At 48.2% G+C, this 27,304-nt stretch overlaps 1 protein-coding gene, 1 long non-coding RNA gene and 1 gene segment (V, D, J or C); 1 reads left to right on the plus strand and 2 right to left on the minus strand.

The window, feature by feature from the left end:
- Window positions 1-10,018, plus strand: part of LOC140697061 (uncharacterized) — a 33,118-nt gene extending 23,100 nt beyond the window's left edge. Inside the window, exon 2 of the long non-coding RNA XR_012073878.1 lies at window positions 9,906-10,018. This is a non-coding gene — a long non-coding RNA (uncharacterized lncRNA). The remainder of the gene's footprint in view (window positions 1-9,905) is intronic.
- A 4,775-nt stretch (window positions 10,019-14,793) lies between these two features.
- LOC102530712 (immunoglobulin heavy variable 1-2-like) lies at window positions 14,794-15,227 on the minus strand. The segment is given in 2 exon segments: window positions 14,794-15,095; window positions 15,182-15,227. Coding segments are annotated over 2 exon segments (348 nt in total).
- Window positions 15,228-18,992: 3,765 nt separating this feature from the next.
- Window positions 18,993-26,873, minus strand: LOC102533497 (uncharacterized). The gene is made up of 4 exons (XM_072963907.1): window positions 26,775-26,873; window positions 26,242-26,688; window positions 20,221-20,396; window positions 18,993-19,115 (listed from the first exon to the last, which is right to left on the minus strand). Exons 1-4 carry the CDS (start codon window positions 26,818-26,820, stop codon window positions 18,993-18,995), a joined length of 792 nt encoding a protein of 263 aa, XP_072820008.1. The 5' UTR covers window positions 26,821-26,873.
- Window positions 26,874-27,304: the final 431 nt, after the last annotated feature.

The raw sequence follows: 27,304 nt of genomic DNA on the forward strand, positions 1-27,304 counted from the left end.
ATTTCAAACTGCTTCTTGCACCACAACCACTCCCCACCCAGCTGTGCTGTCCTCTGACCGCAGACCTGCAGCACCTGAAGGATTCTGGTCTAGACTCATCCATACAGGCGAGGGTCTTAGCTGCCAGAAGTAGGGAAGCACGACTAGGGGGAAGGTGGATGATGAAACAGGCACTGAGTCCTCAGCCACAGGGAAGTTCTGTCAGGAGCCAAGAAACACTTGGGATGTGGGTTCAGAATCCAAGGCTTCATCCTGACTTTGCAGCACTGTCCTCAGAAGGGCTCGGCTGCACCGAGGTTCACACGCTTCTGAGAATATTAATGTCAGAATCCTGGGTATAGATTCCACTGATGATGGGGAAGACATTGATTTGAATAAATAATCCTATTAGACCTTTCTTTATAGAATTGGGTGATTTTGATAAAGAAAATTAGCTGATATTGTTCCAATTCAGAAGGATGATGGAAGTCCAGATATCCATCATCACACAAGTAACCAGGGCTCCCGTCTGTGTGCAGGGACACGCACACACACACATGCACACACAGGTGCACATGCACATATGCAGAGACCCACACTCTTGTATCATATCTGCATCCAAACCCTCCTCTGTCCAAAGTATTGTCTTACACACACACAAGACATAATCCTGGGACAGGAAACTGCTGGCATCTGAGGAAACATGGAGGACCCGTATTGTCCAGTAATGAATGAGCCACTCTGTTTTCTTGGATCCCATGACAAGGGCTGCAATGCAGGGCTTAATAGTACCTCAGACGCCATCAGCACACGGCCCTGCACTGAGTTCTGGGTTTAGCCCTTGTTTCCACTTTACAGCATGTGTGAAGGCCCCACGAGCACCTGCACACAGTGTTTTCAGTGAACGTGAGCTTGAAATTCACCTAGAGATACACCTAGTATTGAAATGGCTGGTTTCATGGTGAGTTGGTCCTAAACCTTGTAACAAAGTAGCAGTTTTCCACGTTGGGGGCTCCAATATTTTTGTGCCATCAGCAGAATTTTGGTTTGTTTCTATATTCTCTTTATATTAGAAAATTATCACATACTTTATCCCTTATTCTTCAGTCATGGGGAGAGGTCTTGATAACACAGTCTCATGTGCATATAGCTCTTTGTTATGAATATCTGAATATGCTGGGAACAGCACAATTTCTCTCTCGGTTCTGGGTTTAGCCACAGTCTGATCTCTGCTCCATCTCCAGGCTTAAATATAAAAACCTGCATAATCCAGATCTGGTGTGCAGTTTCCTTCCAATGAGTGTCTCTAATACGTGAAGTCATTTTTTGTCATCCACATGATTCACTTTTATTTCACCATGAAGTTGAACCTATTAACCCAGCACTGTCTGACTGGGGCAGCCTGGCTTCTGAAACAAAACTGATCCAATCTCACAAACTGGGGAAAATAACAATAATACTGAATACACAGAAACCTCAACTAAATAGAGTTTGGTGACAGCACTGTGGGCTCTCATGTCCTACCAGGAGAGCAGAGTCCAGCTGTTAGAAGCAGAAAGATGCCCTGTTGCCTCCTGGCAAGGACTCAGGCAGTGAGGGGTGGTCACAGCTCAGGCAGTGAGAAGCCCTGGGTGCCTTGTTCACTACAGCCCCTCCTCCAACATGCATTCCCATCTGCAAAATAGTTCTCATCCCCGTGTATGCTAGGCCCTGCAGGTGACTCACTGTGATTCCAGGCCCGGAACGCAAATCATAGTTGATCCCAGATTACAACACTTCTTTTTGCTGGAGAAATAACTGGCCATCTCTTTGTGTCAGGTCAACGTTTTCACGGCCCTTTGGAATCAGACAACACCCCGTATGACTGTGGGGCTGCTGAGCAAACAGGTGTGGGACCCACACTGGGCCCATGGCTGCGCTCTGTGTTTCTCAAATACCCTGGAGCTTGAGTCTAAATCATTCTCCTGGATCCCAGCTTCTACATCTGTCCAGTAAGAAGCTCTGCAGGCTTTGTCTGAGAACTATTGTAAGGTGGGTCCTTCGTAGGTAAGACCGTGTACTGTATGCAAGTACTTATTTGGCACTCAGTCTGAGTTTGAAATCAGGTTGTTCCAGCTGGAAGTGGCCAGCCTTCCTCCCACTCCTTGGGAATAGGGGCTGATCTAATGAGCCTGTGCTGAGCAGCCTTCAGCCTGGCTCCTTCACAACCAGACTGATCCCTTAGACCTGACTGGTGTTAGCCCTGCTGGCTATTTGCGCTGTTTGACCCTTTAGGCTGCTTGGAAATTATTCCTTTATTCTCCAGAAATCACCTTGAGAAATGGGGTCCAAGTTATCTAACTGTTCTGAGGTCACTTCTGCAGTAGGAACCCCAGCTGATTTTGTGTTTTAAACCCAGGGACCTTCCCTGTGAAAATGTGTAGGGAAACGGACAGACCCGGTCAAAGGCAATTCATTCTTCAATTAAGTGTATGCATCAATGGCCATTATGAAGAACTTCTCAAATTCTCAAGCTTACTTTCATTGAAACCAAATTGGAGATCTATACAAAATCTCAAAAACTGAATAGAACACCCATTTGCCTCATTTTTCTGTGCCTTTGAAACATGTTTAGGAGCCTTATATTATGTGTTATAAAATATGCTCATAAGATTGACTCAGGCAAACACGGACTAAAGAAAGAAATCTGGGCCTCTGAAGCCTCGGGCTCCCCTTCCCTGGCCTGTGTGTCTCAGGCTTTCCCTCCAGCGCCAATGCCTCCCTCCCCTCTTACTCCTGCACCTCCGCTGTACCCTCAGGTCTTCCACAGTCAGTGTCTCTGCAAACTTCCCACTTCCTCTGAAATTCTCCCCATGCACTTTTCCTCCAACCTGCCAGAACTTGTTCCTCTGAAGTTAACTCCTCTGAGGACCCAGAGGGTAATCTCACAATTACTTTCTTTCCTGGACGAAAGTAAAGTGCAAACCGTATTCAAAGACTTCCCGAAACCGAACAAAGGTCCTCCCTGAGGAACTTAACGGGGTCCCTCAGGCTCATCGGCCTGGCTTCTGTAACTTCCATCATCCAGTTCCTGCGGTTATTGTTGCACGTCAGGCCTGGCGTTGGTGTAACTTGCTTCTGGGAGAATCCTGAAAGGTGTTTAGATTTGTGACCAGGAGAAGCGTCCAGTAACTTACTACATAAAAAGGCTCTAGTTTTATTTAGGCAAATTCACTGGGCGACTGTTATTTGGAATCAAAATCCAGGATTCCCATAAAAATCGGTTGAATATGTTCATGTTTATCACAAACAACTTCAGACACTTTGAAAAGAAACTTATGTTCCTGCTCCTGAAGTTTATTCCACTTAGGTACCTTTTGAATGTGTGTCTATTAATAAGCTGAGGCAGGACATTTCTTTTGTAGTGAGGAGTTCCAAGCTGGAAGGCAAAGCTATATCGTGTCCAGATGCAGATTTACTTACCCTTGCAAATCACCTGCCTCACACTGAAGATGAGTCTCCCAAAGGGATGAATCTTACATTATTGAACTTGAATTCCAGCAAATGAGGGCTCCTGAACAAAACCAAAACCCTCCTTCTCTCTGCTATTGTCGACAAGACACAGGACACTGGGAAGGAGATTGTCACAAGCGTGTGCACTTCGGGCACCATCAGCCTTCTGACCAACCTTCTCACATCCTCCTGATCCCAGTGACAGGCTCTGAGGGAACAGCTGGGCTCTTCTCAGTCTTTTCTCTCAGTAGGCTTGGGCAAGCATTTCTCCAGATTGGAAGTGTGTCTCCCCCAGTCATATTGGGCACTGGAGCTGGACTCTCCCAGCTCATCCGAGCTACTGAAGGCAGCCCAGGCTCAGGGAACTACAGCAGTTCACACAGCAGGGATCTGTGATGAGCCTCCAGGGCTCTCTGCCTCTGTACCTCCCCCTTTTATTTAGGCCCATTGAGAGATGCACACATTTTACTCCTTAGTATCCCCACCCCTAGCCATTTACTGAATGAGACTTCACAGTGAAGCATCCTGCAACAGTTTCTGTCTCCCCCAATGGGGGAAATGATCTAGAATGTGAGAGCAGCCATCAAAGTACGTATGAAATTAATTAAGTGGCCTTGAGACACTTTTACTTCTTTTGTCTCTGACAATACTACAGCTAATTCTAGAAGCAATGATCATTTATCTTATTGAATTAGTTACTACCTCTTCTGGGGCAAAATCTCAAACTGATACTGGTGAAATTCACATTACAGCCTCCTTCAAGATTCAAAAAGAATTTAACATCTTCCCAGGATTAATCAATGTCCTACAAGGAAAGAAGCCCTTCAGGCCATGAAGCCCACAAGAGCAGAATCCAAGGCTGAAGCCTTCACTGGCTCTTGTAGGTGTTTCTGAGATACTCTCGTTTTCCTGGGGAGAAAACCCCTATGCCAAGGGGGGAGTGGTGTCCAGACCTCAGATTAGCAAACTGCATTGAAATATGGCTGAGCAATTCTTCATCACGTATGTGTTCCACGTGTACTTTAAATAGGGTAAAATAATGCCACCGGCAGCAACACAGATGGATATAAACACAATCATATTGAGTGAGTTATGTCAGATAGCAGAACACTTATACCATGATCTCACTGATATGTGGAATTGAAAAAATGAAAAAAGATTTTACTTACAAGACAAAAGTAGACTCATGGGCCCAGAAAACGAACTATGTTCACCAAAGTGCATAGGGCAGGGGAGGGATAAACTAAGAGTGTGGGATTCACAAATACACATGACCTTATGTAACACAGATATAAAACAAAGAGCTACTGTATAGTGCAGGGAACTGTGTTCTACGTTTTGTAACAACACATATGGAAAGAAATCTGAGAAAATATACCTACGTGTGTGCAGAACTGCATATGTTTGCTATGCACCAAAAACTGACTTTGGAAATGAACCACGTGTCAATACAAAGCAAAATAATTGTAAAGATAATACCAATAATAAAGTGCACTTTAATCCTCATCACCCTGTCATCCCTAACCCTCCTGTGGTGCTAACATCCACTCCCACTGGAAGTGAGGCCTTTACTGTAACTGGTGTCCACTGTGCACTGGTTACTCTTCCAGCCGATGGAGGTAGCCGTTACCTTTCTGCCTTCAGTGGGAAGAGTAAAGCTCACCAGGACATTAGTGTTCCAGGGATTTATCGAGAGTCCATCTCATTTCTGGAGCCACCGGAAGGCTGGTCTGGATGATCTAAAGTTTTCTAGATTTTCTCTTTTGTTGCAATATGTGGATAATTTGCCTCTTAGCTCTTCTTCTCAAACATTCTTGCAGAAAGACAGCATCTACTCTTTACAAAGTTTTAGCCTCTAAGGGACTAAATGTGGCTACAGAAATTGTGCAGTTTCCCAGCATCATATTTGATGTCTAGGGCATCTGACGTCAGAACAAGGCTCTACTTACATCCATGGTGTTTTTCTGCTTCCTAAATGCAACACTAATTGCCAAATGTGAGGGAATGTGGACGGCTAGCTGATTACTGCTGAGATGAATTCCACATTTCTTTCTCAAGGAAAACCTAGATGAAGTTTTCTCAACACTGGCAATCCCGACTCCATTTTAAGGGAGGAACCAGAAGACACAGATTCAAGTCCTTAAAGGAGCGTTTGAAGAGCCCGTCCTTCTGTGGGCAACTTGATTACCAGTCTCTTTCTCCTTTTTGTATAAAGGCAAGGGGCTGTCTTGGGGTGTTGACCAAAACCACAGGGGCCTCCGCAGACCTCTAGGGTTTTACAGCCGTGAGCTGGATGCTGTGGCACAAGGAGACTCCCACTTCCTTGGGGTCCGCATGGCCTCTGACCCTTTGTTCAGGCCCACGCATCACAGTCAACATGTCTCAGTCAGCTGCCTCCCCTCCTAAGATGCCCTTTTGCTCCCTGGTCCTCACAGAGCTGTGCTATGTTGTCTCAACCTCAGCACATCTACGCTTCTCCCCTTCGTCAGCAATGAAGTCCCTCGTGACTGCGTCACACCGGATGACCACCTCCTGACTCCTGATCACCTACGCAAAGCCCCTCTAAGCAGCCTTTTCACAGTGGCTCTCAGGCTGGAGGACTGAAGCTTCCACCTTGTAAGCTGGGAACTTCATGTCTGAGCCCAACAGGGAGAAGCAAGGCCTCCTGTTCTTTCCTGGTAAGGACTCAGCCAATGAAAACCCATGGACTCCTTTTCACAGGAGCCCTCTCACCTCCCCTTTCATTCTGTAAAAGAGTCATGTCTCTGTTTTCACTGGGGACTTGCATGTGGCTCACCAGGACGGCAGACCCCAAACCGTAATTTTCTATTGTTCCCAAAAAACCAATTTTTCCTTTTAAAATCATTTGCAGTCTGTTTTATGTCAAAAACGTTTACTTCCCATAACACTTTTTATTTTACTTTTTTTTTTTCTTTTTATATCTTACAACTTTCTGAGCCGGTCACTGGGGTGCACACATGGTCCTACCTTCACAGACACTCCTAGCAGCAACCATGTGTAGGGGACAGCAGGGGGCCGTGTCTAGCCTGCAGGAGGTGAGGGGAGGTGCAGCCTAGCTGTGAGCCCCTGGGGGAGTGGGTGTGGAATCTGGAGAAGGCCTGGCTGTTTCCGACACAAAGTATCTGTGATACAAATGGCATGTTTGGATATATTAACATGAATTGAAAAATTACATTCAAAATTATTCTAGATATAAGACAAGCATGTTAAATATCAGTTAATATTGAGATTAATTATTAATGCAAAGTAAAAACCTAAAATAGCTGATATAGGTTGGATTTTAATGAATATTATCACAACCAGGTTCAGCCTTGCCCTGTCTTGTTTGGGGACTCAGGTGAAGCAGAGACACAGCCCCTCCCCAGTGCTGGCTCTCTGTTCCACTGACCCCTTCGCTTGCAGGCCTGTGCTCAGGACCCTCCGGCCCACAACCAGCACACAGGGGTGATTAGGCTGTAAGGTGCCTGTGAGTGAACTGAAGACTCAGGGTTGGTGTTTGTTCATCTTTTCATTCATTGATGATGATTCACATATAGAAATTTACCTTCTGCATGTCTACATTTTTATGAAGTTGAGGAGATACAAAGCTTTCTCTCAGAGTCTTTCCACATTACTGATTTGGGGCTAGTTTCCTTTTGTGGGAGCTGCCGTGTACAGTGTGGGATGCACAGCCACATTGAAGGACTCTGCCCAATAGGTAACTGGGTGCCTGCAGCCCACCCCACGTGACAGCCCAACCTGTCTCCAGACATTTCCATGTTTCCCCTGGGGGACAGAATGACCCCAGTGTCACACAGACATCAATTTCCAAATATACAACTTTCCTCATGCTATACTAGGGAAAGGCACTGCAGGAAACAGGACTGGGGACCCTGTTGAGGATGAAATGCCTGGAAATACATTGAGGGTGGAGGGCAGACTCGAGGCTCCACAGAAGTTTCATTTGTGTCATTAAGTATCTGTAAACCTGACAACTAAAAGAGTGCGTAGTGACTAAATTTCAAATGAAAGTCCCATGAAGAAATGTTTCTTCTGTTTCTGGTCCTACAACAAATGAGGAAAAGAGGACAGACAATTCTGACTCCATGAAAAAAGCTCAAGTTCAGAAACAAGATGTTTGCCTGGAATCATTATGGGTGGGCTCCCAGGGAAGGTGATGGTCCAGTGGAGCATCCACAGTCTCTGGGAGGAAACCCCCCATGGCTTCTCCTGCACCTGCTCTGAAACTGTCCCTCTTGTTTCCTCATGACCCTGGGTGCCCCCTGGTGGCCTGAGCCCTCCCTGCAGGGCTGGTTTCATCTGGGCCACCTTGGCCTCCCCTCACTCACTCTCCCTCCTGTGAGAGTGACACATGGCTGTGCCCTCAGAGACCCCAGAGCTGTGCTGCAGGGAAAACTCATCTCCACTACGTCTGTGGAGATGGAGGCGCCTTTTAAGAGACATAGACCATACACCCAAAGCAGGTGAGTTACCCAGTCCTTTCCCTGGGGTGTGACAGATCCCTCAGTAACCACTGTGTGTGATGGGGGGGTCCCAGAGACAGAGTAGGTGTGGGGGAGAGTCTTCAATAGTCTTTGAACAACTCCTACACCAGCACCCATGACAGGACACCTGGGGACTGGAAACACAGAGACACACTCACTTCACAGCACCATCCACAGAGGTCAGTGTTCCTCAGACTCAGGAGATGCTCACAGCTGAGACGAGCCACCAAGAGGAGGAATGACCAGAAGGAGTCCGTGTCCCTTTGGATTAAACCTTCTGCTCTCCGAGAAATATGCCAGTGAAGATAAGAACCCTGACTCTGGAGGCGACAACAACCCCCTGACCATTCATCACTCAGGCTCCTTGAGATACGATTCTCCACGAGGTCTGGGCCTGCGGGATTCGGTGTCCATCTCTGCATGTCCCAGTTTTATCAGGAAACCTGCTGAGTCACGTTAGTGAGACTCCTCATCCTGGAAATCTGATCACACTAAGTATTTGATCCAATTCCCCTAACCTATGATCTTCAGGGAACATCTGATCACCCTGGCCTCCTGTATCAAGAGTCCCCTGGAGACAGTCTGCCCAGAATCCCCCTAAACTTGAAATCTCCTCACAGTCATTTTCCACCCAGTCAACGTCATCACTTTTGGGGCATAAATCTCCATGTTGCCATCTGTATTTGCAATTGAACCAGGTATCCAAGGCTGCTTCAAAGACCAAAATGTGACTTGTATTCCTTTATTTAAATAAAATTTATATTGAAGCTTTATTATCAAGCTCACTGCCCCCAGTAGTATAACTCATGCCTGGATGGAGCTTGTCTGTCATAGATAATTTCTGCTAAGTCACTCACAGCACTGTGTGCTCAGGGACGCTGGACTGTGCTTCAGGACTACAGATGGACCAGCTCAAACAGGCAAACTGTCTCCTTCTACCACAAACAGTGAAAAACATGGCACTAACTGGACCTTAAAGGGGACTCATTTATGTGATAGAAGTTGAAACAAGAAGGCCGAGCATCACCCTGACCGACCTCAGGGGGGAATGTTAGTGAGTTGGACGATTCAAAGTGCTGCCCACATTGCAAATGTCCATCAGTTTTGCAAATACAACAGCCGTTTTCATTTAGGGTTGAAAATAAATTTTACCCATAAGTGATACTTAGACCCTGAACCCCGTGAGTAATGAGGATCCCTGCACACGCAGTCCTGGGCACCCTGGCATAAGCGTCTGTAACATTCATCCTACACAATGCAAACACCTGTGCCCTTTGACAGGAATATGGAGGGTGTGCAGCCTCCTGCCCTGGGAGCAAAGACAAAGATAAATAACAATTTACACGTGTAGTTCAAGTGCCTGGGCCTTCTCAGAACATTCAACAGTTCTGAGACATCCAGACTCACCTGGAAAATTATGTTAAAACCTAGCATCCTTTGGACCTTTTTGAGAAGAAAATAAAATATATCCTCAGTACAATATTATTGTTGGAAACAAATGAGTCAAAACAATGAAAAAATTAGCGTCCAGCAGGGGGTCTCTGGTAGAGCTGAAAAGCAGGAAAAGTAATGCAGGGATTCTAACCACAAAACCCTCCAGGCCCCTCTGCACCTGCTCTGGGGCTCAGCCCTGCCCTTGGTGGCTCCTGAGCACCCGCTGGGTGTCCCGGGCTCCCCAGGAGGGGAGGTTTGTGTCTGGGTGCACCCTGACTTCCCCGCACTGTGTCTCTGGCACAGTAATACACGGCCGTGTCCTCAGGGGTCACAGAGCTCAGCTGCAGGGAGAACTGGTTCTTGGATGTGTCCCTGGAGACGGAGGTGCGGCTCTTGAGGGATGGGCTGTAGTAAGTGTTGCCGCTATAAGCTATGTATCCCATCCACTCCAGCCCCTTCCCTGGGGGCTGGAGGATCCAGCTCCAAGCATAACAGCTGGTTGTGATGGAGCCACCAGAGACAGTGCAGGTGAGGGAGAGCATCTGCGAGGGCTTCACCAGACCTGGGCCCGACTCCTGCAGCTGCACCTGGGACAGGACACCTGGGGGCAAGGAGAATCAGTCATTGTGAGTCACCTGCAGCCACTTCCATTCCCAGAGACCCGTGTCTGACACCTGAGACACTCACCTTGGGGACCTGCCACCAGGCACAGGAGAAGACCCAACAGTCTCATCTTCCTCTAGACCACAGCCCTGCTTCCCCAGCGACCTCAGCCCTGTGTGAGGACAGAGCTGTGAGCTCCCACTGCACAAGCGTGGACTTTACCCTCGAGCTTGAAGGGGAATTTGCATGTGGAGGGGCCCTGTCTTCATAAATACGGAAGGGCTGAGTTAGGCTGGCCTGTTTCTTTGAGAACCCCTGCGAGTGTCACTTCTCTTGGCTTATGTGCCTTGTGCATCAGGGAGGGGAGGGGACCTGTCCATGGGACCCCTTGGACACCAGTCAAAGGGCAGCCCCTCCCTCTGAGATAAGAGCTGCTCTCCTTCAAGCCCATCTTCCCTCCCGCCCTTCCTTTCCCGGCCCGGTGCTCCTCATCCACTCAGAACCTATTCTTCCTTCCCCAGAACTGAGCCCAGGACACATCCTTCTGTGTTTCCCTGGACCTTCCTCTGTGTTTCTTCATCATTGTACAAGTGGGTGTCGTATGGTCAGCTTGCAGTTTACATGTGAGATACAGGCTGCATTCTGCTCCACCCTTCCTGTGCTGTGAGATTAGAAAAGTTGTCTTGTGAGGTGGGCCCTCAGGGACCCCGTTGTGTCAAACCCATGAAGCCCCATTTCGTTCATCACACCCAACCCCTCTCAGTTCACACCTTCAGTGTTCCAGGTGCTGTCCATGGGCCTCATGGTCAATTCACACTCCTGTGGGGACCCACAGAGAGAAGGGGGTTATACACAAAATGAGACAAGATGCAGAACCTTGAGAGGGAGGCCCTCGTCAGAGCAAAGTCAGAAACAACAGGCACCAGGAAGGGGGGGAAGCAGGCGCTGACAAGGGCAGAGCTTCAGGGCTTTCCCCAAGGACCCCTGCCTCTGCAAACAGAGGTGGGGAGATGGGGGGCGGATGCCTCACTCAGACGGCGCATGCTTGTTATTTAGGGAAGGGGACAGACACACTGGGTTCAAAACCAACTCCTCCCTAAGACACAAGTGCATCTAAAAATGAGGAGTTCTGATCAACTTTTGCCTGTTCCCTGGTGCTCTACATTCAGCCTGGACCTCACTTCTGCCTTTAATCCCCCAAGTTCACCACTGATTCAGCACGTCTGGAACTGGATTCCTACTAGATGATCTAGGAGCAGTGGCACCAGGATTAATCACACAGGCTTCAAGCCCCTTGGCCACTCCCATCCCAGCCCCTTTCCACTCCCTCCTGTCAGATATGCAAACCTGCACTCAGCCTCCCAAGTGCCCATCTTCCCTCGTTCTCTGCCTAACTTTACCTCTGTTATAAACCCTGCATGGACAATGGGGAATCAGCAGACTGTGAAACACACCTGATGTCCCAGGATCAATGTCTGATGCGGGGATGGGGCACCTGTGTATAAATTGTCCACCACAAGGTCATGTAGACGTCATGTTGGTCAAGAGGTTTGAGCTCAGGAGACTCTTCTGGGAGTCTGTCTGGTGGTCACAGAATCACCCAGTTCTCACAGGTGAGCTGCGGTGTCGTGAGAGGTCCTGGTGATGACCGCAGACCCCAGGCTCACGAGGCTGCTTGCTGGGGGTTGGACTGAACCAGCTAAACCTCACGTCCTGGTGTGGATGCAAACGAGTCCAGGTCCCCATCACCTCTGGGCTCTACGGTCACACCTGTTTCCCGAGTATCTCATCGCTGTGACCAACCTGGTGTTTCTAGCATAAACCAGGGGATGTGGTCTCTGCAAATTTCCCTCCTGGGCAGGATCCAATGAGCTTCCTTTAGCTCCCAGGTCCTCCCGGAAGTGTGAAGAGGAAGCACCCTGGGCTCTGTACGTGGACCTTCTGGGTCTGTTTCCCAGCAGCACCAGATGCATGTGACCCTGTCCAGTCATTTAACCAGACTGTCACCTTCCCCCAGGCATGAGGTGGAGAAGTGGGTTTCCGTGGAAGGTGCTTCCTTCTGTTCCAGGTGTTGATTGTGACAGAAGAAATTTCCACAGCCCCTGGCAGCGTGATACAACATCAGGCACTCGTATTCTTCAGGACCCTGTAATCTGAGCACGGCTGGAGGGGGAGGTGCATTCCTACACAGAAGTGCTCCCAGAGGTGCCGGGATGATGTCTGGAGGGTCTCTTCCCATTGTGCTCAGGTGTCTGTGTGCTGGTTGTGGTTTTGGCTGCAGGTGAGTCAGGGCTAAGGATCCCAGCCCTGGGATCCAGCCCTGTGGGCCTCTTCTTGTGCAGAGGGCTGCACCCCAGACAGGTCCCTGGGTCAGCTGGTGCCCCCTTCACAGTCACTGCTCAGAGCAACTTCCTGCAAACCTAAATGCAGTTTTACTCTGTGACCCAGCAACCACATTCCTAGGTAGTTATGTAACTAGCCTTGAGACATGTCCACACATCAAAGTGCACATGAATGATTACATAGCTCCATTCGTAAATGACAGCAATTGAGGAACACAATGTCCTTCCTCAGGGAATGAACAAAAAATCTATGGGTCACCTCTGCAATCAAATTCCATTGAGCCACTTGCAAAATGAACTACTAAACTAGGAAAAGACCAAAATAAGATTTAATGCCTACACAGTGAAGGAAATCAGTCTAAAAATGGTTTGTACTGTGTGATTTTATTTTCTGTTTGTTCTGTAGAATACAGAACCATGCGATGTCAGGTATGTGAGGAGAGGTTAAAGCAGGTGAAATGCAGGTATTCAGCAGGCAGTGAGATTACCCTTTATGAGATTCCAATGATTTATGCAGGACAGTGTGATGTTTCAACACATATGGAGCTAAAGAGCACAAATGTAATCCAAATGTGCAGTTGTGGAGTGTTTTTGATGGTTTGTTTTGTTTCCCTTATTTTCTCACAAAGCTTTACTTATGATCCAGGATTCCAGGATTTAGTGCAGACTGCATAGAATTATCTAATTCAACTGCACACCTGTGAAATGACTCCTCCAAGGAAGGTGGGGCTGAAATATCCTGACCCACGTTACTTTGGACATGAGTGGGGTCTGTAAGACTAGAGCAGGTAAAGTGCACATAAACACTGTGTTCTAGCTGAGTTATCTGTTTCCAGCTGGGATAGAGGTTCACAGTCTGACACCACTGTCCCCAGGGAAGAAGTCAATAAAGTCCTCACATGGGATATGGGGGGAGCCAGGTTCATCAAGGTTGGGGAAGGTGGTTCCAGGTGAGCAAGGAGCTAAGGCTAATGTGGTCTGCGTGGTGTTGAGTCAGGACAGGAGACAGCTGTGCATTCTCATGTTGACCTTTCTACAGGTAAATTTAGCTCCAGAAATAGATGTAGGTGTGTGTGTTCCCAGGAGTTCGTACACACCTACTCTTGAGGTCTGTTAGCTGTGAGCTCCTACAAGCACCCACACCTGTGCCTCAGTGCTCAGAATCTTTGTTCCTAGTATCATTCTGAAAAGGGAACCCTGGTCCATCCATGAATTGTCCACTCCTTGGGAGAGGACACAGAGAGAGGCAAGAGAAAGTAAGAGATGAGACTGTAGATTCTAGTGTTTCCAGAGAGTAATAAAGTATTCAACTATCCAAAGTATTCGCCATTTTCAAAGTGATGCAGGGGCCAACCTGAAAGAATTCCCAGTGGCTAAACCCTGTGGATGTTTGTGCATCAAAATTAATATTTTAACATTTCATCTTAATCCAAATTATGCGATGTATATACATTGATCATTACTGAGAGTCCTATATGATTCAATTAATGGAAATATTGGTGAAAGGATAACTCAATACAGAATTATTCAAAATAATTTAGGCTGACAGTCTGCTGACGAGGAGGTGGACATTTATTTCTGACCCCTTGAATGTGGCCTGTGCATTGAGACATTTAGAAATTCTGGACTATCTTGAAATTCACAGTCAATTTTTGATGTTATATATAAACCATGGACCATGGATTAACAATGTGATGAATTTTATCATATCAAAATTAGAGACTTTTTTCTGAGAAAAATATTAAGGGAATGAGTAGTCCAGGACTTACTTGGATGATGTGCTTTCTAACTGCATGTTTCTTAAACGGATCATGTTATGTATTAAACAAGAACTTGGCACTAAACAAATTAATAAAAACAATAGAACTAATCATTGGCAAACATGTTGAAGAGATACCTCATTAGTTGAACTATGAATAGCTGATTGACTTGGCCTTATAAGTAGGGAAATATAAAATGACACGACAATGTGATGCTCTGAATCGCGTGTCAGGATGACTGAAGCACAGCATGTTGACAGAAGCAGCTGTGGGTGAGGATGTGGGTCCACAGGGAATCCCATCCACCTGCTGGTGGGAATGAACATGGCAGCCACTATGGAAGATGCTCACGATTTCTGCAGTGACTACAACAAATTGACCCAAGTCCACTGAAAATTCATGTTCACCCCCCAGTTACCATGGTGGGAATGCTTCCATCAGCTTTTTGATTAGAGCATTTTTTCAGTCCCTGAAATTTTCTGAAATGATGATTAATTTAAGGAAATCTTCCCATGTAAGTAGTGAATACATGTACCTATTTTGCAAGTTTAAACTACCTAACCCCACTTTCTATGGCAGAAGCCACCTAAATGGCTTTGTCATCATCTCAGCCCAGCCCAGCCTCCCAGTCCCTCAGGGTCTGTCACACTCAGGATGTGGGTGGTCACACTGTGTCTTTCACAGGTAACACACGGCCGTGTCCTCAGATCTCAGACTGCTCAGCTCCACGTAGGCTGTGCTGGTGGACGTGTCTGCAGTGAAGGTGACTCTGCCCTGGAACTTCTGTGCATAATTTGTGCCACCATCTTCAGGGTCAATTCTTCCCATCCACTCAAGCCCTTGTCCAGGGGCCTGTCGCACCCAGTCTATGTAGTAGCTGGTGAAGGTGTATCCAGAAGCCTTGCAGGAGACCTTCACTGATGCCCCAGGGTTTCTCAGCTCAGCCCCTGACTGCACCAGCTGGACCTGCGAGTGGGCACCTGGCGACAAGAGACACAACTGGATGAGATACCCATCGACTGGTTCCCGATCCCCCCTCATCCCAGAGCCTGGGGAGCCCCCTGACCTGCAGCCACTGCCACCAGGAAGAGGGCTCCCCAGCTCCAGTCCATGGTGAGGGCTGTGCACTGGGGTGTCTGTGGAGGACGGGGGTGTGGTTGTCCTGTGGTGTTCCCAGGGCTCAGAATGTCCATATTTAACCCTGGACACCTCAGCTTATTTGCATATTCATGAGGCCAAAGACTTTATAATGAGACCTCGCCCCTGTTGAGAAGGAGCTGATGGAGGACACAAGGACCAAGCTCCATGGGTGCTGAGGGTCCCTGTCCTCATCCTTGTTTGAGGATGTGCATGCCCTGCCGTGTCCCTGACCCTGCGCAGAGAGAGCTCCTCCCACTGAGGGACAAGCCCCCACAGGACCAGGTCCTCATTGTGAACCCACCCTTGAGTGACTCAGAGACCCCTGAAACTGATATTCATGTTTGTATATAAATGACTAACTTGTGGGTTTCGTTTGTCCCCAGATGCTGCTCCCTTTGAGTTAATGAAACCATCCCCATCCTCGAGCTCCTCATAATAAACACATCTAAACCCCTATAAATGCCACTTTACACGTGACTCTCACTGATTTCCTGGGTTTTGTAAGTGCTCCCAATACAAATCAACGTGAAGTTAGATCGGCAGTCCTGTCAAGTTCTCAGTATGAAGAGTCTTAAGTATTTACTTGAAATAATAGGAGTCAGGCCGTCACAGGAAACCATCCCAGCCCCCTCTGCACCTGCTCCTGGGCCCACAGCTCTAGGCTGGGGGTCCTGAGTGCCTCCTCCAGCCCAGCCCCTCCCTGCGGGGGGGGGCTCCTCCCTGGGCTCAGAGGGGATGCACCTCCAGCATCCCCAGTCCAGTGATAAAGGGCTTTGGTCTGGCTTCAGAATACTCCCTCTAGGGCACTGAATCCCTTTAGTATCACCTGTTGAAGCAGTGAATTGACCTTAGTAAACCTGCATACTCTGCAGGAAGACTGCAGGAAGGAATTCCTGAATCTTCCAGGAGCCGCCTCCCTGGAGCTGCAGGTGCACTGATACAGTCCACAGTCACGGTGAGTCCAGAGACCCTCAGGCTCCTGGGAGCCACTTATTTCCCTTAGGATCCTTGGGTGGAAGGTCAGTGAGAGAATCCTCATATTTCATCACCATGGATCTTCTTCTAAAATCCACCGCCTCTATCCCAATAACACACACACACACACACACACACACACACACACACACACACAAACACACTCACAGACACTCACACACACACACTCACACACACAGACGCACATTGTAGCTGGTGTTACAGAAGTCAGCCACAAAGCTGTTATTCTTCTGTAACCAGGACATGGACGGGGTCCCCACACTGCCCCTCAGCCTGGGCAGCTGATTAACTTTGGCAAACAGGACAAAAGGAACCTGACACTAGGGGAGGCTTGCAAACTGAGTGGACATTGGTTTTGCTGATTCTCACGGAGCTGGGCCCTTGTCGGTGCCCTGGTGAGAAAGGTCTGGGCCTCACTGCTGTTGGTCAGACCTGCGGCTCAGCCAACCCAGCCAGTCATTTGACCTGATCCACCTCGACAGGTGTGTGGGTTGCATGGACCCACAGCCCACTTTTGTGTCCATTGTCACAGGGCCGAGTGCAGATCCCCAGGGCTGGGCTTTCTATCAGGACCTGGGTGTTATCTGACCCCTCACTGGCTCCAAGCCATACTGCTGGGCACACACAGCAACAATCCATCAACAAACAGAAGTATCTTCTACGTGATGAGGCCTGAGCAGGCCTGATGGCACACCTAGAAGTGGCCCATATGCCCGTGGTCCCTCCTCCTGCATTGGTGCCTCCTTTGTCCTAAGCTTCACCTGTGACCCAGTGGGGATTTGTCTACAGTCAGCTGACAGAGGAGAAGAGGACACAGACCTGGACTACAGACAGCTCTGCATGGTACACAGGCACCTCCTGACAGTGGACAGTGGGCGCCCTGTCGTCCTGCCTGGGACATCCCTGAAGGATGGTGTGGGGGCTCCTCCCAGTGGGCAGGACTCTGAGCAGTGCACCTGGATGTTCACCCCTCCTGGAAGGAGAAAGAACAGATAATTGATGTGATATGTGGGTTCTGTCTGACAGAAGTCCCACCGTGATGGAAAGATTTACTCAAGGTGCTGTGGGAAGTCAAGGGGGTGAGATGGATTCTGAGACCAACTTCCCGATCCTCTCAAACACTCCCATATTTACTGTGCACACTCAGGGAAAAGACCACAAACAACTGTGTCATGGAACACAGGAGCTTAAGGAAAAACAGGATCTGGTAGAGACCATAAATTCCACAGCGAGTAAAAAGGCTTAATTTATCTTCAGGGCTGCATGGGGGAGGGGAACAAGGTACACTCTTCAGGAGTCAGATATAAGAAGATGGTTACAAAACAGACCTCCAGGCCACTGGGTTCTTGTCTTGGGGGCTACAGACTAACTAAACAGCAGAAAGCATGCCCAGAGCTAATAGATGAGGGCATAGGTGGTCGCTTTGCAACAAGCAGAGTAAACCCTGAACACGGACCTATGCTTATGAGAAACAAGCCGTGTCCTGCATTTATAACAAGGGGCACACGATGGCTTTGCCATGTGGAAGCAGCCCTAAGCTAAAACCTCATCTCTGCAAGCAAGGCATTGTCTCTGCTTTTTATGACAAGGAGACAGGGCTGCAGATGCACAGGTGCCGGCTAGCAAAACGGTTAGGACACTTACTAAATAAGCACATTTGTTCTTCTTAAAGGTCACATGCAGCTGGGGTCTGTTACAATTTATGACCCCAATCATGGGCTCCCACAATTATACAAATCGTGGGTTGTAGCCTGGATGGGATCAGGCTGGATGGTCAAGGAATTCAGAGGAGTATGGTTTGGAAAAATTGGTGACTAAAAGTGTTAAAAGGAGACATGTGGATCGTCTTCTGTAAATAGGCAAAAAGATAAAATAATTTGCATCCCATGAGAATATTTCTACCCCATGAGAATATTTCCCACAAGGTGACCTCTGGAGAGGAAGAGTTTAATACACACAGGGGCAAGTTGGCCAGTGATGGAGGTACTGGCCTGTCTGTTTCCACAGCTGCCTCTGTCATCACGCAATGTGCTCATGCTCACTGTGGCCTTGGTGGCAGGATGGAGGTCATGCGTGGACTCAGTAACATGGACATCCACTCACCAGGGTCCTCCTGGTACAGTCCTTTGTGAGGACCCTTCCTGCCAGCAGCAGAGAGAAATCCTAACGTCCTGACTGGCAGCATTTCCTGGGCTGCTCAGCCACCACCTGTTGTCAGGTTGGCTACTTTGGGCCACTTCCGTCATAGAACAGGTAACCTCCTGTTCTTACTAAATCTATATATCTATACTGGATATAAATTTTTTTCTTAAAAAGCAGGGAATGAAATTCTCTTGCCAAAACCACCACCCAGGGACTTTCAGATCCCAGAGTCATGGGATTCCAGCAGCCAGCATTGCTTCTGATCGGGAACTCACTTTACAGCAGAGGAAATGCATCAATCGGCCCGAGCGCACGGATCCACCAGCCTTACATACCTCACCATCCCACAGCTGCTGGGTTTTAGAACACAAGCTGCCTGTAGAAGATCAACAGCAGTGCCAGGTGGGTAGTAACACCTTGCAGGGCTGAGGTGAGGTTCTCCGGCAGACTGTGAACTATTTACTCTCAGTATGTTTTTCTTCTCTCACAGCCTTGATTCATGCACCCCAGAATCAGGAAATGGATGGGTGGTGGCTCCACTCATTGTTTCCCCCAGTGACCACTAGCTAGCTTGGCTTCTGTCCCTGTGTCTTTATGCTCTACTGGCCTATGGCCTTGGTCCCCGAGGGAGGAACACTTCCACCAGGAGAGAGAACGATGATTTCTTTGATCTGCTCTTTAAGTTTGTCTTCTGGGCTTTTTGGCTCCTCAAGCCTCTGAACCTACAGGCAAGAAGGGAGAGGATGAGCTGCCTGGGTGACTGCTTCTGACTCCCGGGGGAGCTGGAGCCCTGCCCCACCATGGGAGTGAAGAGGAGCTTATGGGGACAGGGGTCCCTCCCTGTGTCTCCGTATTAGGATGTCTTGTCGTCAGGGTGAACAGAAAACCACAACAACTCAATCCAAGGATGGCTGTTTTGTTCCTGATCCATTGGAATGAAGGTCCTGGTCACTTCACTGGGTCATGGCCACACAGCTGAGGTGCTTGCTGAAGGCAAAGGCACCCAGAAGGGGGGCAGGAAGCAGGAAGCAGCAATACGAGCCAAGACTTCTGAGCAGTTAAGGAAAGAGGGCCGTAGTTGTCCTGCGCACTTTCCCCTTGTTTTGCTACAGGTACATGTATACGTGTGTCTGTGCATGTATACCCATGTGTATGTGTGTGTGTGCGTGTGTTTATGTCTTTCTTTCATGTCTTATCCCTTCTTATGTGACTAAAGGCGAACACAACAGTAATTCACCAGTTTTCTTCCCGCCTTCACGCTTCTGCTGGGACACGTACCTCCTCCTGCCCTCAGGCTGGGCTTTCCGGCAACGGCTCCCCTAGTTCTCAGCATCAGAATCACACTGGAAAGACACCCCCACTGTCCTGGGTCTCCAGCTTGTGACAGTAACTTGTGGGACTGCTCAGCCTCCATGGCCAGGTATGTCGAAAACATATGAATGTTCTATTGTTTTGGTTTCTCCACACATTGGTTCTGTTCCCTTGGAAAAACTAAATTGTACACAGAGAGGTTATTATCTCATTTATTGTAAAGTACTTGAAAACACAGGTACAGTATAAAGACAAATTATAACGTTTAAAATAATAAAATACCATCACCTATAAAAATGCAAACTATCATAAGCCCAGAAAAGGTTTTCTTAATGAGAAGAGACAATGACCGCCCCATGCACCTGCTCAATGGGCTGACCCTGAACACAGCAGGTGGACCCTGAGCAGCACCTGGTGGATCAGGTGCGCCCCCTGGTGGGTCGTGTGCTCCCCCTGCACCCACCCTGTGTCCCTGCAGGGAGGTTTGCATCTGGGCTCACACCGGCTTCCCCTCACTCTGTCTCTCACACAGTAGTACACGGCCGTGTCCTCAGGTTTCAGGCTGTTCATTTGCAGATACACCGTGTTCTTGGCGTTGTCTCTGGAGATGGTGAATTGGCCCTTCACGGAGTCTGCGTAGCTTGTGCTACCACCACCACTATTAATAGCTGAGACCCACTCCAGCCCCTTCCCTGGAGAATGGCAGACCCAGCTCAAGACATAGCTTCCGAAGGTGAATCCAGAGGCTGCACAGGAGAGTCTCAGAGACCCCCCCAGCCTGCACCAAGCCTCCCCTAGACTCCACCAGCTGCACCTCAGCCTGAACACCTGCAAACACAAAGACATCCTGGTCAGGAGACTGTCACACATGCTCCGATTCCCTCACTCACGACCACCCACATCCTCAGAAGCTCTTGTTCTCCATGAATTACCTTGTAATAGAGCAGCCAGGACCACCCAGCTCAGCCCCAGCTCCATGGCGAATCGTCTGTGTTCAGTCCTGATCAGAGAACGGGAGCAGCTGGGAATCCCGGGCTGGGGCTCCTCTCCCAGAGCTGCAGGGCCAGGGCTGGGTGGCTTTATCCTCAGAGGGAGGCCCTATTTGCATGTCATCTCACTACATAGCAAGTCAGGGCCTTGCTGGCCTCAGAGAGGGCCAGGCCCCTGAGCAGCTGTGAGTGTCTGTGGTTTGCTGGTGTTGGTAGCATTTGGAAATATCTGTTCTCTTATGCGAAATTTTCAGGGTAATCACTTAGTATTGTGCTTTATTCTTCTGTTTTCTACACATGCCCAGAAATCCTTTGGTGTAGCCCTCAGTGTTCCTCCCATATTGGAGACTTAAGTAACCCCAGAAGAGTAAGTCATTTGTGGACTGTCCAGGGACACAGCTTTGTGAGGAGTTGTCCCAGGGTTTTCACATTTGCTCTCCCCCTCTGGACGTAACTGGTCCAGAATCACTTCTAAGACAGAGTTGGACAAGCCTGGTGAGGGTTCCTGGACCCCTCCTGTGATGAGAACATAACGATTCTGTTCTATGTCATGTGTATCTGATCACGTGTGAGCAGGGGTCATGCACATATTCTCAGGAGTCTCTAATAGTTGACTTTCTATCAATGGCAGCATTCAGGAAAACATCTTTAATTATCCTGGGATTGTGATTGAAAAATGCTTAATTTCCACTGTGTTGTCTTATTTTTACATAAATGCCATGAACAATGTAAGGTACTGTCAAACTCACCTCTGCTCTGCATATTTAAATCTACACAGAGATGCAGAGGTTGTCCATGTGATGTGAGAAATGGGACCAATCCTCACCTACGTGTGTTTGACGTCTCCATGTGGCATGAGAGCTGGGAGGAAGATTCACCCCACACTCCTGGATCAACTGCAAAATCCCAGGTGACCTAAGGTTCTGAGTGTGAACTGCCAGGAGTGCAGCCTGAGGATCATTGCCAACTCCTCTGTGTCATCTTTTCAAGCTGAGTCTTTCAATAAACCACTCCCCACCCAGGTGTGCTGTGCTCAGACCAAAGACCTGGAGCACCTCGAAGGCTTATGGGTTTGACTCATCCCCACTGGTGAGGGTCTTAGCTTCAGAAGTTGGAAAGCATAACGAGGAAGAGGGTGAGGTTATGAAATATGTGTTGAGACTGAGAGTCAGAGGAGTTCTGTAAGGAGGCACAGGAACACACAGAAGGTGGATTCAGCGTCCCAGGCTTCATCCTGAATTCTCAGCAATGTTCTTGGGAACACTGGGCTGCACCAGGGCTCACATGCCTCTGAGAAAATTAACATCAGAATCCTGAATAGAGAATCAATGGATCGAGTTTCCACTGATGACTGGGAAGACAGTGATTTGAATGAATATTCCTATTACAAATTTCTGTAAAGAATACTGTCATTTTTATAATGAAAATTAGCTGGTCTTATACAAATTCAGAAGGATGGTGGAAGTCCTGGAAGCCATCATGAGACATATGACCTGAGCTCCCCTCAGTGTGTGAAGGAATACGCACATGCACATACATGTAGAGACTCACACTCTTGTATCATATCTGCATCCAAACCTCCTCTGTCCAAGGTATTGTCTCCGACACACACAAGACATAATCCTGTGACAGGAAACTGCTGGCATATGAAGGAAAATAGAGGACTAGGATTTTCCAGTAATGACTGGGTGACTGTTTCCTTAGATCCCATGATAAGGGATGTGATGCTGGACTTAATAGTACCTCAGGCACCAAGAGCACATGGCCCTGCACTGAGCTCTGTGTTTAGCCCTTGTTTCCACTTTACAGCATGTGTGAAGGCCCCACGAGCACCTGCATAAAAGTGTTTTCAGTGAATGTGAGCTTTAATTTCCCCTAGAGACATATTTACTATTAAATGGCTGGTTTTATGGTGAGTGCTTCCTAAACCTCGTAAGAAAGTGGCAATTTTCCACGGTGGGGGCTTCAAAATTTTAGTTCCATCAGCAGAATGTTGCTTTATTCCTGTATCCTCTTTATATTACAAAAGTATCACATTCTTTATCCGTTTTTCTTCAGTCATGGGGAGGGGTGTGGATAACACAGTCTCACCTGCATGTAGCTCCTTGTTCAGAACATTTGAACATGCTAGGAACAACATAATTGCTCTCTGGGTTCTGGGTTTAGCCACTATCTGACCTCTGCTCCATCTCCAGGCTTAAATATAAAAACCTGCATAATTCAGATCTGGTGTAGAGTTTCCTTCCAATGAGTGTCTCTATATGTGAATTTGCTTTTTGCCATCCACATGATTCACTTTTATTTCACCATGAAGATTAACCCATTAATTCAGCATTGCCTGACTGGGGCAGCCTGGCTTCTGAAACAAAACTGAATCAATCTCACAAACTGGGAAAAATAACAATAATACTGAATACACAGAAACCTCAGTTAAATAGCATTTGGTGACAGCACAGTGGGCTCTCATGTTCTACCAGGAGAGCAGAGTCCAGCTGTGTGAAGAAGAAAGATGCCCTGTTCCCTCTTGGCAAGGACTCAGGCAGTGAGGGGTGGTCACAGCTCAGCCAGTGAGAAGCCCTGGGTGCCTTGTTCACTACAGCCCCTCCTCCAACATGCATTCCCATCTGCAAAATAGTTCTCATCCCCGTGTATGCTAGGCCCTGCAGGTGGCTCACTGTGATTCCAGGCACTGAACGCAAATCGTTGTTGATCCCAGATGAAAACTATTCCTTTTTGCTGGAGAAATAACTGGCCATCTCTTTGCTTCAGGTCAACATTTTCACAGCCCTGATGGAATCAGACAAGACCCCGTATTACTGTGGGGTTGCTGAGCAAACAGGTTTGGGACCCACACTGGCCCATGGCTTGCCCTGTGATTCTCCCCGACCCTGGAGTTTGAGGGTAAATCATTCTCCTGGATCCCAGCTTCCACATCTGTGCAGCAGGAAGCTCTGCAGGCTTTGTCTGAGACCTGCTTAAGGTTTATCCTTCCGACATAAGGCCTTGTACTCTATGCAAGTACTTATTTGGCATTCAATCTGAGTTTGATGTCAGGTTGTTCCAGAGGCATTGGCTGGTCTTCTTCACAGCCCGTGGGAATAGGGGCTGTTCTGCTGGGCCTGTGCTGAGCAGCCTTCAGCCTGGCTCCTTCAGGACCTTGCCATTCTATTCACAGAGGAACAGGGTGGAAACCGTGTCCTCTCCAGGTTTTCTTAAGCTGACAAACCATGTCTCTCACACTACAGGAGAGTCACCTGAAGGAAGAATCTTTAAATTCTTAAACTTGAATTCCAGCAAATAAAACCCCAGAATACAACCCAAACCCCCTTAGTTTCTTCTATTGTTTCCCAACAGCCAGGACACTGGGACAGAGATTGTTACAACTGTGTGCACTTCGGGCACCATCAGCCCTCAGACCAGCCTTCTAACATCCTCCTGATCCCAGTGACAGGCTCTGAGGGAACAGCTGGGCTCTTCTCTGTCCTTTCTCTCAGTAGGCTTGGACAAGCATTTCTCCAGATTGGAAGTGTGTCTCCCCCAGTCATATTGGGCACTGGAGCCGGAATCTCCCTGCTCACCCGAGCTACTGAAGGCAGCCCAGGCTCAGGGAACTAAAGCAGCTCACCCAGTGGGGACCTGTGATGAGCCTCCAGGGGTCTGTGCCTCTGGACCTCCCCCTTATATTTAGGCCCTTTGAGAGATGCACACCTTTTACTCCTTACTAACTCCACCCCGATCCATTTACTGAATGAGACTTCACAGTGAAGCATCCTGCTACAGTTTCTGTCTCCCCCAAAGGGGGAAATGATTCCGGCATGTGAGAGCAGCCATCAAAATATGTGTGAAATTAATTAAGTGGCCCTGAGACATCTTTTACTCATTTTGTCTCTGATGATACTACAGCTAATTGTAGAAGCAGCGACCATTTTTCCTCTTGAGTTAGTTACCACCCCTTTTTGGGCAAAATCCCCAAAACATTTTGGCAAACTTCACAGTGCAGCCTCCTTCAAGATTCAAACAGAATTTAACACCATCCCAGGATTCATCAGTGGTCTATAAGGAAGGAAGCCCTTAGGGCCTTGAAGCCCAGAAGAGCAGATTCCAAGGCCGAAGCCTTCACTGGCCCTTGTAGGTGTTTCGGAGATACTCTTGTTTTCCTGGAGAGAAAACCCCAATGCCAAGGGGGGAGTGGTGTCCAGGACCTTGGATCAGCAAACTGCATTGAAATATGGTTGAGCAATACTTCATCACATATGTCTTCCACACATACTTTAAAAAGGGTTGAATCATGCCAACGGCAGCAACACAGATGGATATAAACACAATCATATTAAGTGAGTTAAGTCAGATAGTAGAACACTTATCCCATGATCTCACTGATATGTGCAATTAAAAAATGAAAAAAGATTTTACTTACAAGACAAAAGTAGACTCATGGACACTGAAAACTATGTTCACCAAAGTGCATAGGGCAAGGGAGGGATTCACAGATACACATTACCTTATGTAACACAGATATAAAACAAAGAGCTACTGTACAGTATAGGGGACTGTCTTCCATGTTATAATAACATATCGTGGGAAAAAGTCTGAAATATATATATATATATATATGCATAACTGAATCCATTTGCTATGTACCAAAAACTAACATTGTAAATCAAACACACTTCAATGACAAGCAAAATGAGACTTGTATTCCTTTATTTAAATAAAATTTATATTGAAGCTTTATTATCAAGCTCACCGCCCCCATCAGTATAACTCATGCCTGGATGGAGCTTGTCTGTTATACATAATTTCTGCTAAGTCACTCACAGCACTGTGTGGTCACGGACGCTGGACTGTGCTTCAGGACTACAGATGGACCAGCTCAAACAGGCAAACTGTCTCCTTCTACCACAAAGAGGGAAAAACATGGCACTAACTGGACCTTAAAGGGGACTCAATTACGTGATAGAAGTTGAAACAAGAAGGCAGAGAATCACCCTGACCGACCTCAGGGGGAATGTTAGTGTGTTGGGCGATTCAAAGTGCTGCCCACATTACAAATGTCCATCAGTTTTGCAAATACAACAGCCATTTTCATTTGGGGCTGAAAATAAATTTCAGCGCATAAGGGATCTTTAGACCACGGACCCCGTGAGTAATGAGGATCCCTGCACACGCAGTCCTGGGCACCCTGGCATTAGTGTCTTTCACATGCATCCTGCACAATGCAAACCCTTGTGCTCTTTGACAGGAAGATGGAGGGTATGCAGCCTCCTGCCCCGGGAGCAAAGACAAAGATTTATCACAGTTTACACGTGTAGTTCAAGTGCCTGGGCCTTCTCAGAACATTCAACAGTTTTGAAACATCCAGACTCACCTGGAAAATTATGTTAAAACCTAGCATCCTTTCTACCTTTTTGAGAAGAAAATAAAATATATCCTGAGTACAAATATTATTGTTGGAAAGAGAGAAGAGCTACAACAATTAAAAATTAGTGTCCAGCAGGGGGTCTCTGGTAGAGCTGAAGAGTAGGAAGAGGAAACCAGGGATTCTAACCGCTAACCCCTCCTGGCCCCTCTGCACCTGCTCTGGGGCTCAGCCCTGCCCTTGGTGGCTCCTGAGCACCCCCTGGGGGTCCCAGGCTCCCCAGGCGGGGAGGTTTGTGTCTGGGCGCACCCTGACTTCCCCTCACTGTGTCTCTGGCACAGTAATACACGGCCGTGTCCTCAGGGGTCACAGAGCTCAGCTGCAGGGAGAACTGGTTGTTGGACGTATCCCTGGAGATGGAGGTGCGGCTCTTGAGGGATGGGCTGTAGTAAGTGCTGCCGCTATAGATGGCTCCCATCCACTCCAGCCCCTTCCCTGGGGGCTGGCGGATCCAGCTCCAGTAATAATAGCTGGTTGTGATGGAGCCACCAGAGACAGTGCAGGTGAGGGAGAGCGTCTGCGAGGGCTTCACCAGGCCTGGGCCCGACTCCTGCAGCTGCACCTGGGACAGGACACCTGGGGGCAAGGAGAATCAGTCATTGTGAGTCACCTGCAGCCACTTCCATCCCCACAGACCCGTGTCTGACACCTGAGACACTCACCTTGGGGACCTGCCACCAGGCACAGGAGAAGACCCAACAGTCTCATCTTCCTCTAGACCACAGCCCTGCCTTCCCCAGCGACCTCAGTCCTGTGTGAGGACAGAGCTGTGAGCTCCCACCGCCCAAGCGTAGACTTTACCCTCGAGCTTGAAGGGGAATTTGCATGTAGAGGGGCCCTGTCTTCATAAATAGGGAAGGGCTGAGTTAGGCTCACCCGTTTCTTTGAGAACTGCTGTGAGTGTCACTTCTCTTGGCTTATGTGGCTTGTGCATCAGGGAGGGGAGGGGACCTGTCCATGGGACCCCTTGGACACCATTCAAAGGGCAGCCCCTCCCTCTGAGACAAGAGCTGCTCTCCTTCAAGCCCATCTTCCCTCCTGCCCTTCCTTTCCCGGCCTGGTGCTCCTCATCCACTCAGAACCTGTTCCTGCTCCCCCAGAACTGAGCCCAGGACACATCCTTCTGTGTTTCCCTAGACCCTCCTCTGTGTGTCTTCGTCATTGGACAAGTGGGTGTCGTATGGTCAGCTTG

The sequence above is a fragment of the Vicugna pacos genome, chromosome 6, assembly GCF_048564905.1.
Source record: "Vicugna pacos chromosome 6, VicPac4, whole genome shotgun sequence".
Classification (NCBI taxonomy): Eukaryota; Metazoa; Chordata; class Mammalia; order Artiodactyla; family Camelidae; genus Vicugna; species Vicugna pacos.